At 35.5% G+C, this 18,619-nt stretch overlaps 1 protein-coding gene across 1 annotated transcript in view; it reads left to right on the top strand.

The window, feature by feature from the left end:
• The first annotated feature begins 2,170 nt into the window (after positions 1–2,170).
• The window catches only part of LOC121427446 (polyunsaturated fatty acid 5-lipoxygenase-like), a 27,132-nt gene continuing 10,683 nt past the window's right edge, over positions 2,171–18,619 (top strand). The window contains exon 1 of the mRNA XM_041623839.1: positions 2,171–3,017. Within this exon, the coding sequence (XP_041479773.1) occupies positions 2,529–3,017 (489 nt within the window). The 5' untranslated portion in view covers positions 2,171–2,528. The remainder of the gene's footprint in view (positions 3,018–18,619) is intronic.

Here is an 18,619-nt window from a genome sequence, read left to right as displayed (position 1 = left end):
ATGCCGAAAAATGTCTCTGCCGGGAATCGAACCCAGGCCCCAGCTCTGAACGCCGGTGCCTTAACCACTAGACCACATAGACGGGTTAGTGGCTAGGGCGAACCCGATCCGATTGACCGTCAGATAGACCGATTTTCGACACATTCGCAATTATAATTTCCTTTGTCGGGTTTTAATGGTTATTTTTAAGAAGGAGTGCAAGGAAGTATATTGCAGAAAAAGTGGTATATACACTCAGCAAAAAAGTTCTTGGACACTTATAAAAGTTAAAATATTCCATATAGATATTTGATTAAAGGCAAATTATTGTATGTCAACATGACCAGACAATATTCCTCTTCCAGTATGACATGAAATTTTCATGTGAACGGTCATGCATGGGTGATTAAATGCTTTAAACAATAGCAATGTCAGTAAAAGAAAATTGCAAGAAATGGGTCAGTCAGTGCATGGCTGGTTACAGGCATCACTATTCCACTAGAGTTCCAGGCTGAAAATATTTATATCTTAATAAACAGAGTAGAATTCACTGAGCATAACGCTGAAAATTTCATCAAAATTGGATAACAAATAATACAGTTATTGAAGTTTAAAGTTTAGCAATATTTTGTGAAAACTGTCGTCATGAATATTCATTAGGCGAGCTGATGATGTCACATCTCCACTTTCCGTTTTCTTATGTTATTACATGAAATTATTTTTTTTTCATTATTTCATACTTGTGGGAATAATATGTATCCCTTATAATGAAATAAGTTGCAGCAATAAATATCTAATGCACTAAATCAGTTGTCAATCCAATTTTTCTAGTTCTTGGAGGAAAAAAATTGAATAAACCTAATTTCACATAATAAAATACAAAAGAACAAGTGGAGATGTGACATCATCAGCCCACCTAATGAATATTCATGACGACTGTTTTTACAAAATATTACTAAAATTTCAATAACTTTGCTATTTGTTGTCCGATTTTGACGAAATTTTCGTCGTTTTGCTCAGTGAATTCTACTCTATTTATTAAGATATAAATACTTTCAGCCTGGACCACCCCTTTAACTTTGCTTTCATCGTTAAATGGATATTGATGCCACACAAACTTTCACAACTGAAAGAATGGATGATCGTTTTCTTGCAATTTTCTTTTACTGACATTGCTATTGTTTAATGCCTGTTACCAGCCATGCACTGACTGATCCATTTCTTGCAATTTTCTTTTACTGACATTGCTATTGTTTAAAGCATTTAACCACCCATGCATGACTGTTCACATGAAAATTTCATGTCATACTGGAAGAGGAATATTATCTGGTCATGTTGACATACAATAGTTTGCCTTTAATCAAATATCTATATGGAATATTTTAACTTTTATAAGTGTCCAAGAACTGTTTTTGCTGAGTGTAAATAAATATATATATATGTGTATATATATTTATTTATATACAACTTTTTCTGCAATATATTTTCTTACATTCCATCTTAAAAATAACTATTAAAACGCACACACACATATGTAATTATTATATAAATCTAGGTTGCGCAGATATCCAGACCAATATGGATCAATGGGAAATATAACCCAAATGTGATTCGACAAAAGAGTTATTGATATCTTTTAAAATGATAAATGTCAACTATATTGAAACCGCGTGAAATTCAATGTCGGCATATCCTAGCTGGCTCAAAAACGAAATATCCGGCGCAGCCCCTTCGAAAAAAGAGGCCTAATTGTTATCAGTTTCGCGTCACCTGTGCCTGCCGAGGGGGGGGGGGATGCGAACTGCGTGACCCGCAGGTCTCTCCTCTCGATATTACATATTGGGAGAGTGCAGCTAGTATTGGTGGCCCACTACACCGGGGTGTCCTCCCTACACGCTTATACGAGTGTACTTAACAGGTGATCGACTCTCCTCTGTACATTGAGCCTACATTAAACATCCTATCCGAGGGACGAAGCGTTTTCCATAACATAACCTGATTCTGTTGTACAGGAAAGGGATGAGGGATGCGAATTACACACACCGCAAGCTGCAGTCACCCGACCGGGTAGACTGTGCTCGAACCCACGACTTTTGGTTCGACAGGGAGACTCGTTTTTTTTAGATTCTGACGGAGCTAACTCGCTCGAAAATAACTTGTCATAAATAACAGGTCTTTTGTTCAAATATTATTGAATAGGCCTCGGCCTTTCAGCATTCCACATCATTTTGGATATGCTGGTCACGTTATGCTCATCCTCAATAGTGGCGTGCAATACTAAGATCAAGCACAATCAACATAGTCACGCTTCGATCCTCTGGCTCCTAATTTTTTTTAAGTAGGCCAGCAGAATACCAGAGCACTCTTAGCATAGAGCTATGCTCTTAGGTGTGACCAATGCGATCGGCTTGACAGCAATAATCCCTGATATATAATAGCGCCTGGCAAGCATATCGATTGATTCGAGTACAATTCGAACGGTGTTCAATCGAAGTCTGCATCAGACGTCTTGCGATATAGTATTGCTAAACTTCCTTCTTTATTCCAACATGGGGAACCAACCTTCGAAGAAGAAGAATATCATCGTTCACGTGAAGACGGGCGAACGGATCGGCATGGGCACGGACGACAACGTCTTCGTCGTCCTACACGACGAGAACGGACAACGGACCCGCAAGATCAAGCTCGACAACCTAGCCAAGAACGACTTCGAGTCCGGCCAGCTTGACAGCTTCTCCGTCGCGATCGAGAACGGGGACTTCGGGGACCCTGCCTACCTTGAGCTTCGCCGGGACAAGGTGGGGCTCCATGATGACGAGTGGTACTGTGAGTTCGTTAGAGTTCTGAACGAGAAGACTCAGAGACTTCACATGTTTCCTATCCATAGGTGGGTTCGGGATGGCTACCCTATCAAGGTCAAGGAACACGATGCTGTCCTTCCGCAGGACGATGAGCACATCGTCCAGAGACAGGAGGAACTCCAGAGGAAGCGGGCGATGTATACTCCGAAGTTCATGAAGGCAACGGGCATGATCATGGTGAGTGATCCCCTTTTCATTACTAAAGCTTTGGCAAAAATCTCAAGAATTATGTATGGTTCCTGATGATTGTATTCAAATTTTCTTTGGGCATGTTGGGGGTGCTATGAATTCATTCCCAAGCTTCCTCTTTAAGATTTTTTGTTGTTCACTTAGCCCATAAAGTTATGCCCTCCATTTAGTTTTTTTTTAAAGTAAGGGTAAGTGTTTTAAGGAAGGGTCCTTACTTATGCGTTCTCAAATTAAAATCGCTTTGATTAATATATGGCTTCTGGATTTCATTATTAGCTTACTTCGTTATATATTTTATGTAGCTCTTGTTATAAAAGCTCAACATGTTCACCAATAAAGTTGTTGAAAACCTTGTGTAGGAATAAGACACCTTCAGCTGATTTAATACAACCCCACCTAACACACCCACCCACCCATCCATGCACACATCATGACAATCAAAGTAGTCTATTAAAATATACATGCAGTGTTCAAAAGATATTGAACACTCACCAGAAAATGAAAATATATTCAAAAAGGTGTTCCAAGTTAGTTCTGCCATGTTAAAGATATTCAATTAAGAAGTTAGATTATAAAATATGGAATTCAATAAAGTTTTTTTTCTGTATAGGCTCGACAAACATTGTTATAAAATTATCGTTGTCTACTTTTACCGTTCAGCGTGAAAGGGTGCATTTTGTGAGGGGGTTCACTAACTTTAAAAGAGGTTATGATGTTTCCATACCTTGAACCTGTTCGAATGGGAACCGAAGTTTCAATTTTGAACCACACATTAAATTACCCCTTTATGTAGAATTCAACAATCTCTGGCATATCTGGAGTATCACCATTCACCATCTGTTAGCCAGGATATTTAAAAAAAAAAGAAAACAACCGAAGGGAAATGTTATCAATCTTTTGTCAAATAAATCATTGCAAAATATGCATTTGAATGACGAAATGGGAATTTGCTTTAGGCTACACAAGTCAATGGAAGAAGAATGAGGTACATTTCGGGGGGGGGGGGTTAAAAGTTATGAACTTTTTGTATTAAGTTCCCGATCTTTCTTCGTGATCAATAATTGTACTATGTCTGTATAAGGCGGTGCAACAGGGATAGGGACGAAAGTTTAAATGAGTTTTGTTTTGAGTATTAAAAAGAGAAGGAGAAGAGAGGTAGAGAAATCAGTATAAAGCAAAAGGTCTGGTCCCCCTTTTATCAAATCGTCGTCGTTGTCTTGCCCCCACCCCCCTCTTCATAAAATCTTGACACCGCCTCTTGACCTTGTCATGGAATGCATCTTTTTATTTTGCTAATGTAAAAACGACATAAATGAAATCTTAATCTATTTACAGACTTAATGTAGAAACATAAATTCATAATTTGTTTATTAATTTGTTTTTAGTATGACTTCGTTTTGAATAGTACAATACGTAATAATTATCTAAATCGATTCGAGGACCCCTCTGAAGACCAGCAGAACCATAATCCTTATAAGGCGTTAAATTAAACACATTTATATTTCTGCTATCTGTGTAATGTAAGTGTACAGGAGGACATTGGATGATCTGAGAACTATTTGATTTTTACATAATAGTCTGAAATTCAGGGGTGGCATGGATAAAATGTGCTGTAAAATATTTTCATGTAATGATAATAATAACCATTTTTTATATAGCGCTTTTCCAAGAATGGCTCAAAGCACGTTACAGCATACTATATTACCCCGGTCATTTGATTCATTTCAATCCCGCACGAAAAGTGCACAATTTCCACTCCCTGGGGAGCATTCCTTGCATTCATCGCACCCTCAATATGGCGCTGGCAGATTCAAACATACAATATTTTTCGCATCCTACCGGGTACCCATTTAGCACCTGGGTCGAGAGTGGCAAAGTGTGGATTAACGCCTTGCCAAAGGACGCTAAACCGCGGTGGGATTCGAACACACGACCCTCTGTTTACAAGGCGAGAGTCAGAACCACTACACCACGGCTCTTCCACTATTCACTATCTGAAGGGATCTGAATAAAGGCGTAACCCGGATATTCGAATCTTCTGATCAACTTGTTGCCACAGTTTGCTTAATTGGTTGTAATTTTCGAATCATCATTCATTTTTCTTGAAAATTCAAATAACATTAAATACTTATGTATACAATTGAAGAGGTCAGTTGCAAATGGGGTTAGGTCCACTTTTCATCAAATGTGATTGCTTTTTTTTTGTCTCAATGTATAGACTTTAATAACTCTATAAGATGATACCGGAGAAAAGTTAAATTTCCCATTAAACACTGAACAAAAATGGCAACGAAAAAATCTTTTTTCTCAAAGGGGTTAGGTACATTTCAGTTTGGTTCCAAAAGGGGTTAGGTCTTCAACAATTTTTTTTTTTGGAAAAGAATATTGTAGAAAAATATGAAGACAGGTAGATTTCATTTTACAAAATTTTATGTTTACATGGTAGGGTATCATGACAATTTATTTTCGCATTAGGATAGTGCAATTTGGGAGATCAATTTTTTTGTTCGAGTGGACCTAACCCTTTTTGCATGTTTTGCAACAAAACTCTGTAATTACAGATCTATCAAATGCTTTCAAGAAAGGAAATGTGTCACCCCCCCCCCCCCCCCACCAAACAAAATACAAATTAAGTAAATAAGTCGAGTCAATACAAATCAATACGATAAAAAAAATCATGATGATATGATCGAATGATATGTTTGCCAAAATATCAGGCAAAGCAAAATTGTCCCCCAAAAAGTCATTTTAAGGTCATACAGACGGGTATAGTGACCTGGATTTGTTGCTTCAATGGCCGAAGCTATTCATTTTGTTAAAGGACCTAGTCTTTTGAATAGACAGATGTTCAATTGTGGATTATCATAAGTTCACAAATATGAAAATAACGTTCAGGTCGGTGCTTTTAGAGAAAGATTTATTTCATACCGTGGCACTATGAATGCTGAGAGGCCTCATATAGGTGCTATTATAAAAAGAGGCCTTTATAAACTTTTAGTGGCATTTGGGGGTACCAGTTCGAAACCGGACTATTTCACACAATTTCGATGTGTTGAATCCGAGAAAGCCGGTTCCCCAGCTGATTTCTCATGTTTTGACCATCTAATTGCATTAACAAAATGTCTGCCTAGTTGACCATTTCTCCGCAACATTATTAATAATTTCCGAACGCCAAAATATGATATCACAGTCAAGGCTAATGTGTGTATTTTTTTATTATTCATTCCTTTGTATTTTTTTACAGGTTTTGTTATAATATCTGTCAAAGTATTGATTATTAAAGACAGAAATATAATTAGCTTGAATGATTTCATTATTTAATGACGCTTTTTACAACAACTTTTAATTTGTATACTTTCAGGGAAATACTCATGCATCCACACTCACAATATTGCATCTTAATACAAAGTAATATACTTGCAAGGGGCGGGGGGGGGGGCTATCCATTTAAAAGCGCACTGGTGGTGATCCTACGCCTTGAACATGTCTGTATTCAAAGCGAAGGTGTTTATTGATTGATACACATTTTGATACGGAATTGTGATTTCTTGAACCTATAAGATAAATCGATTGATTCATATTCAGAATTTTAGACGATAAGTAGGGGAAGGCGGGGTAAGTTGAGCATAGGGGCAAGTTGAGCCACCAGCCGCAGGCCAATAATTAATGAGTCAGACATTGTGGTGGTGTCATGTATTGATGACCCATAGCATAACCCCTAACCCCACCACATTGTTTCTAACTTTGAAACAAAAAGTAGTTTTTTAGAGGGAAAAATGTGAATTTCAGCCAGAAAAGTAAAAAAAAGTGTGAAATAGATAAGTGCTTTATAAACACACACGTCTTTAAATATAATAAAGACATGATAACAATATTATTAGTCCAGGTATGGATCTTCATTCTTGTCATAGTCTTTTATATGATGGATGCATAATAAATGTGTGGATACAAAATTATCGCACTAAGTTCGGACTGGGGTAAGTTGAGCCAAACAGCATGGGGCAAGTTGAGCCATGGTAATTCCTATGGTAATGTATCTTAAAAAACGAACAAACCATAAAAATCGATTGAAATGCAGGCTGAAAGGAGCAAATTTACATGACTGCTCTTTTCCTTTTACAGGATGTTAGTATTTATAGAGAATTAGCAAGTGAAAAGACTTTAAACAAAAAATTGACATGCTGGTTCTCCCCCATACATTTTGTACATAGTTTTTGTGGCTCAACTTACCCCAGAAGGTGGCTCAAACTTACCCCATATATGGGGCAAGTTGAGCCATTTGACATCGGTTTTTTCAAAGGTCACGATGACTTTCAGTGTTGGGGTAGAAATTTATATATAGGTGGAAAATATTTCAGAAGAATGAAATTTCAAAGCAAGGTACTTATTTCGACAAGATTATTAATCATATCAATTCTAACATGCAAAAAGCAAAAACTGTCACAACTTACCCCGCCTTCCCCTACTTAAATTTAAATCAAGATATTGCTAGTAGTCCATTTCTTATTGCTTACCCAAATCAGTTGCATTGAATATCCTTTGGTGTATATTATTATGCTCCCTCATCCAACATAATCTGATTACATACGTTTAATGTCTTTTAGAAGTATGAAGTGATATCCTTGCACGAGGGAGGGGGGTGAGGTGAGATGCTGTCCTCTGTTTTTCTCCATTATGCTGATCAAATTGTCCCAATTTGTTTGAACTTTTCAGAACTGAACCCACATAGAAACCAATTAGTTTTTCGATTTTGACTGTCAAGTAGACCTATCAAAGCCTGCCTGTGATGTTCTAACGTTCCACAACGAACAATTTATTCCGCAATGAAAAATTACTTCCAACGCCGACTTTTATTCATTGGACTTACTTAATTGAGGAACTGCATGTGCATCAGTTTTACCAATGTAGTAGGTAATATCCCTGTCCTCTATAGACTCCCGCGATTCTTACGAAGCAGCCAGCTTCCTCCAGTTTGATCTGTCTTTTCCCAATTTATCAAGTCATTTCTATCCACAGTGGTCTAGCCATCGAGATTTTGCTGGATGATCAATTACCAGTTCTTTTCATTCGGGGTTCCACAAGATGGCTTGATTGGTATGGCATGTAGATGAAAGCCATCTTGGCCATTCAAGTATTATGTGGAAGCAGTTCGTATCCAAGTCATCATGTTTGTGTTCTTGGTGAGACACATTCAATCCTCACTGTACATATTCCATATCGCAGATCCGTAGAGAAAACCGAACTTTCATTTTCATGATTTTAGGGATAACTTGCTATTTAGTTGACCATATTTTTTGAGGTATGAATATTAATGCACGTGGTGCAGCTTTCAGTTCAAATACTGCAATGAAATTCATGTGAATCCCATTGTTGATTTATCGAACTGAAAAAGAGGTAGCTGACGTCTTCATGATAGTTATTTTCCCCGCTAGTTAACAATCATGATTAATGGAGATATATTTTGGATGATGATGGTATTTCCTGCATGACATGTTTCGTCTTCTATCATGTCTATGTGGGTGATTGTCAGTCCATTTCTTTTGTCCGGCATTGGCAACTGCATCCGATAGCTTCATCGGCTCTGGTAGGCTGCCTGCATACCATCATCAAAGTCGAGGTTGGAAATTTTTGCGATTACAGATCCGAGAAATCCCTTTCTCCACAGTTACCCTAGCCTCTTCATAAACAAATCGATTGCTAATGACGAAACGAAACGGCAAAAGTATGCAACTTTAATTTGTAATTACTATAGTACAGCAGTCACTAAAACCATCTTCCGCGTGGCTTACACATTACACCAGGAACTATTGTATTTAATTTTTTCATTTATTCAATACTTTCATTTAAATATGTAACATGATATGCACACATAATGAAGGAGTAATAGAAATAGGGATAAAGAAAACATGTAAAACAAGTAATACAAATGTACAAATGAAAGTATTAGGAGAGGCAGAGCCTGATATTAAAAGCCAATCTCCATAAAGATCAGTAGATTGAAATTTTGAATTGTTGATTGAAAGTAGCAAAGTAAAATTAATTGAAAAAAGCACATTTAGACTATACACCCATACATCAACACACATACACTACTCAAACATCCGCATACACACACGCATTAAGTTCTTAATATGTCAAACTGTTACATTTGGGAGTACTTGTGTAATGTAAGGAAAACCATTTTTCTTTAATATAATTCAGCGTTGGAATCTGTCTTATTGTAATTGGTAATTCATTCCAAATTGAATGAACTTTATAAAAAAAAAGGTTTTATTTTGATAGGTTAAAGTTTTTGGTTAAAAGAAAGTTGAAATAATTGGAATCCCTAGCTTGATGTTTATGGATATTTCTGTTCAGTTGGAAGTATGAAACAATAGATGTTGGTAATAATTCATGGACACATAAATATTGCACATTGATAAACATTATATATTAGGCCTTTTCAGAGTCTTTAGATTAAGTATGGGCAAGGTATTGGCTGTGATAAACGAGTCTTATAATTATCTTTTGTAGCACTACAAGTCCATTAGTATTTTGCATATAGAGCATGCCCATGTGAGATTACAGTAATATACATGTATATGTCATGTATGTGGCAATATCAACATGTTTTATGTGATCAGAGTTTCTTAACCCTAATTCTCCCGGGGGGGGGGTGTTACACCCACAAATGTAATAATCGCCCACAAATGTAATAACGCCCACAAATGTAATAACACTTTACCCACAAATGTAATAACGCCCACAAATGTAATAACACTTTACCCACAAATGTAATAATTTTTGATCGCCCACAAATGTAATAACACTTTACCCACAAATGTAATAACGCCCACAAATGTAATACACTTTACCCACAAATGTAAAAAATTTTGATCGCCCACAAATGTAATAATGACTTTACCCATTAATGTAATAAATTTGAAGGGATTTTTGGCGAATCCGTTCTAAACTAAAATCCTATAGTAATGCGTTCATATATAGCACAAAAGTGCAAAGTCTTTTTTCCAGACCCGGTTAAAGAAATATTACAGTACAAGTCCAAGTCTTTTTCCAGACCCGGTTTTTCGAAATTATAATATACGTCCAAAGTATTTTTACCAGACCCGGTTGTTTCAAAATTATAATATACGTCCAAAGTCTTTTTTCCAGACCCGGTTAATTCAAAAATTATAATGCAAGTCCAAAGTCTTTTTTCAGACCCGGTCGTTTCAAAATTTATAATATACGTCGGTGAGGGGTAAAGACAACAGTCTGAGCCCAAGCATTTTAAGTGGGTTTAATTTTAAAGATTGGCCTCAGCTGTCATTTTTTTCAATATTTCTTTATCTTTTAAATAACCGGGTCCAGACGAAAGACTAAGCATAATACTCGTGTTATTCCACAAGAATAAGAATATGAGTCTTTTGTTTTTAGGATTGTTTAAATCATTTTAATTCACCGGGTCTGGAATAAAGACAACGCTCTAAACATGTGCTTTTCTACATGCATGGTCTTAATTTGGAGGATTGTTGGTTCTTAGATTCGTTGTTGGGGGTTGAGTTTTATTGATTTTTTATTCCTGAAATAATTGTGTCTGGAGGAAAGTCGATCTTCGACAATCGGTCTTCATGTTATTCCACAGTAATTAGATTATTGGGTATTCGTTTTAGAATATTTGTAAAAACTATTTTATTTTTCAAATAGTAACCAAGTCTGGAGAAAGGATGTCTGCTTTACCCACGCGTTATTACAATGTTTTGTAGGGGTAGTAGTATTATTTTTAAAAAGACATATTTTTACTGGGTGAAACTTTGGAAATTTGGTCTTAGATTTGAAGTTTTTCAGTTACTTTTTTTTAATAGCCGGGTCTGGAGGAAAGAGTACGTTTGAAACTCGTGTTATTCCACGAGAATAAGAATATAAGGTCTTATGTTAGAAGATTTTTTTTTCGTAACTGTGTTAGGTGTGGAATAAAGACAACTAAACCTCTTTTAAAACAGGTTCTTATGTTGAAGGTTTGTTTGGTCTTAGACTTTGATTTTTTAATTCTTACTATTAGCGTTTTTTTTTAAAGAAAAAAAATGGTCGGGCTGAAAGACTACGCTATATCCAGCATTAATAAGATTATGGGGTCTTTATACTGTTTTTAAACTGTTATTCATAATGTTTAAATAACAGGTAACCGGGTCTGGAGAAAAGACTACGCTTGATTCTCAATTTACTCTTAGTGCATATATTCACAATATACACCGTATAAGTTGAAACAACAAAGACATTAATTTTACCAGTTTTATTAACTGGGTCTGGAGAAAAGACTAAGCTCGATTCCCATTTTTTTCCACAGGAATATCATTATCGTATCTTAGTTTGGACTTATATTATAAATTTTGAAATAACTGGGTCTGGAAAAAGACTTTGGACTTATTAAAATTCTTGAAACAACCGGGTCTGGAAAAAAGACTTTGGATTCATATTATAATTTTTTAAACAACCGGGTCTGGAAAAAAGACTTTGGATTTATATTATAATTTTTGAAACAACCGGGTCTGGAAAAAAGACTTTGGACTTGTACTTTGATTTTTTATTAACCCGGTCTGAAAAAAAGACTTTGCACTTTTGTGCTATATGAACGCATTACTATAGGATTTTAGTTTAGAACGGATTCGCCAAAAATCCCTTCAAATTTATTACATTTGTGGGTAAAGTCATTATTACATTTGTGGGCGATCAAAAATTATTACATTTGTGGGTAAAGTGTTATTACATTTGTGGGCGTTATTACATTTGTGGGTAAAGTGTTATTACATTTGTGGGCGTTATTACATTTGTGGGTGCAACAGGGGGCCATAATGCCCCCCTGTTGCACCCACAAATGTAATAACGCCCACAAATGTAATAACGCCCACAAATGTAATAACACTTTACCCACAAATGTAATAACGCCCACAAATGTAATAACACTTTACCCACAAATGTAATAATTTTTGATCGCCCACAAATGTAATAATGACTTTACCCACAAATGTAATAAATTTGAAGGGATTTTTGGCGAATCCGTTCTAAACTAAAATCCTCTAGTAATGCGTTCATCTAGCACAAAAGTGCAAAGTCTTTTTTTTCAGACCGGGTTAATAAAACATCAAAGTACAAGTCCAAAGTCTTTCTTCCAGACCCGGTTGTTTCAAAAATTATAACATAAATCCAAAGTCTTTTTTCCAGACCCGATTGTTTAAAAAAATATAATAAAAGTCCAAAGTCTTTTTTTCCAGACCCGGTTGTTTAAAAAATTGTGATATAAGTCCAAAGTCTTTTTTCCAGACCCGGTTGTTAAAAAAAATATAATAAAAGTCCAAAGTATTTTTTTCCAGACCCGGTTGATTAAAATATTGTGATATAAGTCCAAAGTCTTTTTTCCAGACCCGGTTGTTTCAAAAATTATAACATAAATCCAAAGTCTTTTTTCCAGACCCGGTTGTTTCAAGAATTTTAATAAGTCCAAAGTCTTTTTCTTGACCCAGTTATTTCAAAATTTATAATATATGTCCAAACTAAGATACGATAATGATATTCCTGTGGAAAAAAAATGGGAATCGAGCTTAGTCTTTTCTCCAGACCCAGTTAATTAAAACTGGTGGAATTGATGTCTTTGTTGTTGTTTCAACTTATACGGTGTATCTTGTGAATAAATGCACTAAGAGTAAATTGAGAATCAAGCGTAGTCTTTTCTCCAGACCCGGAGAATTTAAACCTGTTATTTAAACATTATGAATAACAGTTTAAAAACAGTATAAAGACCCCCATAATCTTATTAATGCTGGATATAGCGTAGTCTTTCGGCCCGACCATTTTTTTTCTTTAAAAAAAACGCTAATAGTAAGAATTAAAAAAAATCAAAGTCTAAGACCAAACAAACCTTCAACCTAAGAACCTGTTTTAAAAGAGGTTTAGAGTGTTGTCTTTATTCCAGACCTAAAACAGTTACGAAAAAGAATTAATCTTCTAACATAAGACCTTATATTCTTATTCTCGTGGAATAACAGGAGTTTTAAAACGTACTCTTTCCTCCAGACCCGGCTATCAAAAAAAGTAACTGAAAAACTTCGAATCTAAGACCAAATTTCCAAAGTTTCACCCAGTAAAAATATGTCTTTTTTTTAAATGATACTACTACCCCTACAAAACATTGTAATAACGCGTGGGTAAAGCAGACATCTTTTCTCCAGACTTGGTTACTATTTGAAAAATAAAATAGTTTTTGCAAATATTCTAAAACGAATACCCAATAATCTAATCACTGTGGAACAACATGAAGACCGATTGTCGAAGATCGACTTTCCTCCAGACACAATTATTTCAGGAATAAAAAATCAATAAAACTCAACCCCCAACAACGAATCTAAGAACCAACAATCCTCCAAATTAAGACCATGCATGTTAAAGCACATGTTTAGAGCGTTGTCTTTATTCCAGACCCGGTGATTTAAAAATGATTTAAACAATCCTAAACACAAAAGACTCATATTCTTATTCTTGTGGAATAACACGAGTATTATGCTTAGTCTTTCGTCTGGACCCGGTTATTTAAAAGATAAAGAAATATTGAAAAAAAATGACAGCTGGGACCAATCTTCAAACTTAAACCCACTTAAAATGATTGGGCTTTATAGAGTGTTGTCTTTACCCCTCACCGACGTATATTATAACTTTTGAAACGACCGGGTCTGAAAAAAAAAGACTTTGGACTTGCATTATAATTTCTTAATTAACGGGTCTGGAAAAAAGACTTTGGACGTATATTATAATTTTGAAACAACCGGGTCTGGTAAAAAGACTTTGGACGTATATTATAATTTTGAAAAACCGGGTCTGGAAAAAGACTTGGACTTGTACTGTAATATTTCATTAACCGGGTCTGGAAAAAGACTTTGAACTTTTGTGCTATATGAACGCATTAATATAGGATATTAGTTTAGAACGAATTCGCCAAAAATCACTTCAAATTTATTACATTTGTAGGTAAAGTCATTATTACATTTGTGGGTAAAGTGCATTATTACATTTGTGGGTAAAGTGTTATTACATTTGTGGGCGTTATTACATTTGTGGGTAAAGTGTTATTACATTTGTGGGCGATCAAAAATTATTACATTTGTGGGTAAAGTGTTATTACATTTGTGGGCGTTATTACATTTGTGGGTAAAGTGTTATTACATTTGTGGGCGTTATTACATTTGTGGGCGATTATTACATTTGTGGGTGTAACACCCCCCCCCCCCCTCAACAATTTTCGCGATATATCTGCTGCGCGAAATTTTTTCACCTCGCAGCTCACTGACTTTTTACATTCAAGTCTCGCGCAAATTTTGAGACCAAATTTGTGACGCCCGGGTACGCGGTTACGACATTACGCAACATTATGCAAGTGCATGTCAGACCCAAAATTGCTCATAAACGTGATTTCATGTACAAATCCAATGCAAATTGTGTATTTAGAAAAAATTCATAAATGTATCATTATTTCTACTTTTAATGATTAAACTTAATTAATTTTGCCTTGTTTATGATCAGAATTATGTCTGGAACAATTTCCATTGAAAAAACAATAAAAAACAAAAAGTAAAAAAACAAAGAAATACATAAGAAATTCATAAAACAATAAAATACATAAGAAATTTATTTCCAAACCAAAGTTTTTTTGAATTACGATTGTTAAGAATGCTACAAAGAAAATTTTTACCAAAAATTAGCATTCTAGGAGCTTTATTTAGTGAATTAGAGCAAAAAGTATGATTTATGCATAAATTAGCATAATTAATTCATATAAAATAAAATCTCATTATTTTGGAAAATTTTACCATACAGCCTTGTAGATTACATCGCACACTACCAGCGTGCAAATTTTTGTGTCGCTCGCGCGATCGGCGGCCGAGATCTTAAGGGGGGGGCCATAATGCCCCCCCCCCCCCCGGGAATGACAAGAATCAAAATACCCCGGGAGATTTAGGGTTAAGGAAAAAAAGTGGAAAAAAAATAAATTTTTAAAATAAATATATTTTGCAAAATAAGCCAATACGTATGGCTATTTTATAGGTGGTAGGAAGCATAGTTTACGGGAGTTCTGGGGCCTGTCTTACAAAGAGTTGTGATTGATCCGATCAATCGAAACTATGGAAAGCTAGCAAAGTCAACATATAAAATACACGTTTATTTTTAAAAATCTAAATATGAATGAGTATCCAAATATTCATTGATTTCTTTACAACTTGGTGTGATATCCTTTATTTACAGAGGACATTGTAAACATTATCTGTAGAAAAAAATATGACACCGATGGCTTTCCATAGAATTACGATTGATTCGATCAATCGTAACATTGACATTGATAAGCGGTTGTTGAAAGATCTCGTAACGAAAGATACAAATGGTAAAAAATACAAAGAAATACATTACGAAATTCACAGAAAAATAAAATATATGACCACTGACTGTGTTTAAGGGTCGTACAATTATCGATAATGGTGTGAATGCAATTTGTACCAAGAGTAATTAACTTTCGAGCTGAAGTTATCGAATTATAGCATAATGTTGCAAAATATGCATAAATCTGCATAGTTAATTAACCCCAAATAGAAATAAGCAATTGTCTGAAAACTCTGAATGGTTCATGTTAGGTATACACGATTCTGTAATATCCATGCCTGTGAAATCAAAGATCATTAAAGAATATTGTAGAAATGAGATTCTGAATGGTCAATTTGGCAGCCATTTTGTTTATGCAAATGAGGTGGTCAAAACATGGGGAATCGGTATTGGCATAAGTCCTATCAGATGCAGCACATACAAATTATGTGAAATAGACCGGGGGAGCGTTTCATCAATATTTTCATCAGACAAGTTGTCAGATCCGACATCTTTCCTTGGTTCTGATTGGCTGAGAGGCACTGTTCCTATGGTAACTGTCGGATAAACTGGTACTTGTCGGATAAAATGTCCGACAAGTCCTTTCATGAAACGCCGCCCGGTTCCAAACTTCTATTCAACCAAATGGGTCTTTTCTATAATCTTTAAAACGGAGCTACTAACATGACTAATCAAAGCTTTAAACAACCAAGCTAGGTTTGACGTCCAAACGATTTTTCTTTATAAAAAAAAGATTATACGTACCTTCGTGGAGAGGGCCTTCACTTCCTTAAGTTTTGTCGCTCGAGGTAGTTTTAGGTATTCAAGTTTGAAATAGGACTTGGAAATTTAAATGGGAGACTAAATAAATGTCCAATGATGCAATGAAGCATTAGATTACAAGTGCAGTTAAATCGAAAATAAAGTGAAGGTCGGTGATTTTAGTGAAAAGTTTCTACTTCCCTTTATTGTGTTCATACCATGGGACCATGCTATGCTAAGAGGCCCAAAACAGGTTTATAGGGGTTCCTAAATTTTCAATGAATTTACCTACATATCGCGTTGTCTTAAGTGAAAGTTTACTCTCAAATAATTTTGTTTTACTAACACCAAAATATATATGAACATAATAATGTAGGTTTTTTGGAGTCCCTAAAGGAATGAGATGGTAATGATTTCGTAAGGTTTTTATTTTGTTACGTCACAGACGAGTGCCTCCTCCGTCTGTCGTGTGATACAAATTCCTAAAATGTTCTTTTCCGGGAAAAAAAATGAAAGTGAGTCTATTTAAGCCGTAGATCTACCATCAGTCACATTTCATACTCATTATGTAAGATATATATTTATATAAACCATGTCCCTTTAGAATACTCAATGGAGCTCAGGCCCCCTAAATACAAATAAACAAATGAATTAAAATTTCACGATAGGCCTATAATTGGGAAATTTTGAAAATTAGACATTCATATCCTTATAACAATAAAAAATAATAATAATAATATGTTACATTTGTATAGTGCAGCTACTTTAATTGCATAAAACTCTATATTGGAGCTTTGACACTCATCCGAACTTTCTCATTATTTTTTTTTTCTTGTGCGCCTTGGAATAGAATTCATCTAGATAGGTGGTGCTATATTATACAGATATTGCCTACCTAGAGTTTGAATATAACATTTCCTCTCCCCGACGGAGTTGTATTTTTCCCAAGGGATTATATTTTGCCCGAAGCGCGCAGCGCTGAGGGAAAATATTATCCCGAGGGAGAAATATAGCTTCGGAGGGAAGTTGAAATGTTATTTATTAAAACGATAGACCAGGCAATATCTGTTATATTATATAGTATATGTGGATTCGCCATCAGAAATTGCATTCATCATCTGGCTCAAACCCGAAATTCTTGCTACAGCTCTGATCCATCTACGTCATAATAGATTTTTTTTTGGAAAATACATCAAGCGCGTTCTTCATGCAATCGACGCGTTAACATTAGCGCGTACATCATATAAACTACCTTGGTACGCAACTTGTATGCAGCGAGTGACGTCACCTTAGTGAATATAACGCCGCAATTGAAAATACAACGCAGTATATTCCCTAAAGTGACGTCAAAACCTAGAATATAACAAATGCGATCCTCGCAGCTATGGTCACGTGATGGCGTATTGACCTATCACTGATTCGAATCTACATAACCTATGTAATATTATACAGATATTGCCTACCTAGAGTTTGAATATAACATTTCCTCTCCCCGATGGAGTTATATTTTTCCCAAGGGAATATATTTTGCCCGAAGCGCGCAGCGCTGAGGGAAAATATTATCCCGAGGGAAAAATATAGCTTCGGAGGGGAGTTGAAATGTTATTTATTAAAACGATAGACCAGGCAATATCTGTTATATTATATAGTATATGTGGATTCGCCATCAGAAATCGCATTCAGCATCTGGATCAAGAGCGAAATTCTTGCTACAGCTCTGATCCGTCTACGTCATAATAGATTTTTTTTTTGAAAATACATCAAACGCGTTCTTCATGCAATCGACGCGTTAACATTAGCGCGTACATCAAATAAACTATCTTGTTGCGCAACTTGTATGCAGCGAGTGACGTCACCTTAGGTGATATAACGCCGCAATTGAAAATACTACGCAGTATATTCCCTGAGGTGACGTCAAAACCTAGAATATAACAAATGCGATCCTCGCAGCCATGGTCACGTGATGGCGTATTGACCTATCACTGATTCGAATCTACATAGCCTATGTAATATAAATGCCTATTATTATTATCATTATCATTATTATCATCATTATTATTATTATTACTGCTATTATTATTACTCTATTTTTATCATTATTATTATCACTGCACTTGATATTTGGTATCATTACCTCGGCTGTAGCTGAGCCGCCTCATAGGCGCTAAAGAAGTTAAGGAATAATTATGCCGGGTGCCCATTTATGACTGGGATTGGAACCAACGTCCCTGTGATTTATTGATTTCTGTCAAATCTTCAACAATACTTTTCTCTTATTTCTCTGCTTGCCAAAAAAAATTAAGAACATGAGAGCGAACTTTCCTGACTTCCCATGAATCATAAAAAAAGTTTGTTGTTTTTTAGCATGAAAATGAATTGTCCACTATAACACTTTTTAATCTTCGTCCCCTCCCCTCTCTTTGGATGCTAATAAAAGGTCATCGAAT

Source organism: Lytechinus variegatus, chromosome 14 (genome assembly GCF_018143015.1).
Source record: "Lytechinus variegatus isolate NC3 chromosome 14, Lvar_3.0, whole genome shotgun sequence".
NCBI classification, from domain to species: domain Eukaryota; kingdom Metazoa; phylum Echinodermata; class Echinoidea; order Temnopleuroida; family Toxopneustidae; genus Lytechinus; species Lytechinus variegatus.
The sequence above is the reverse complement of the archived record's forward strand: the minus strand, read 5'-3'. Positions and strand labels throughout refer to the sequence as shown.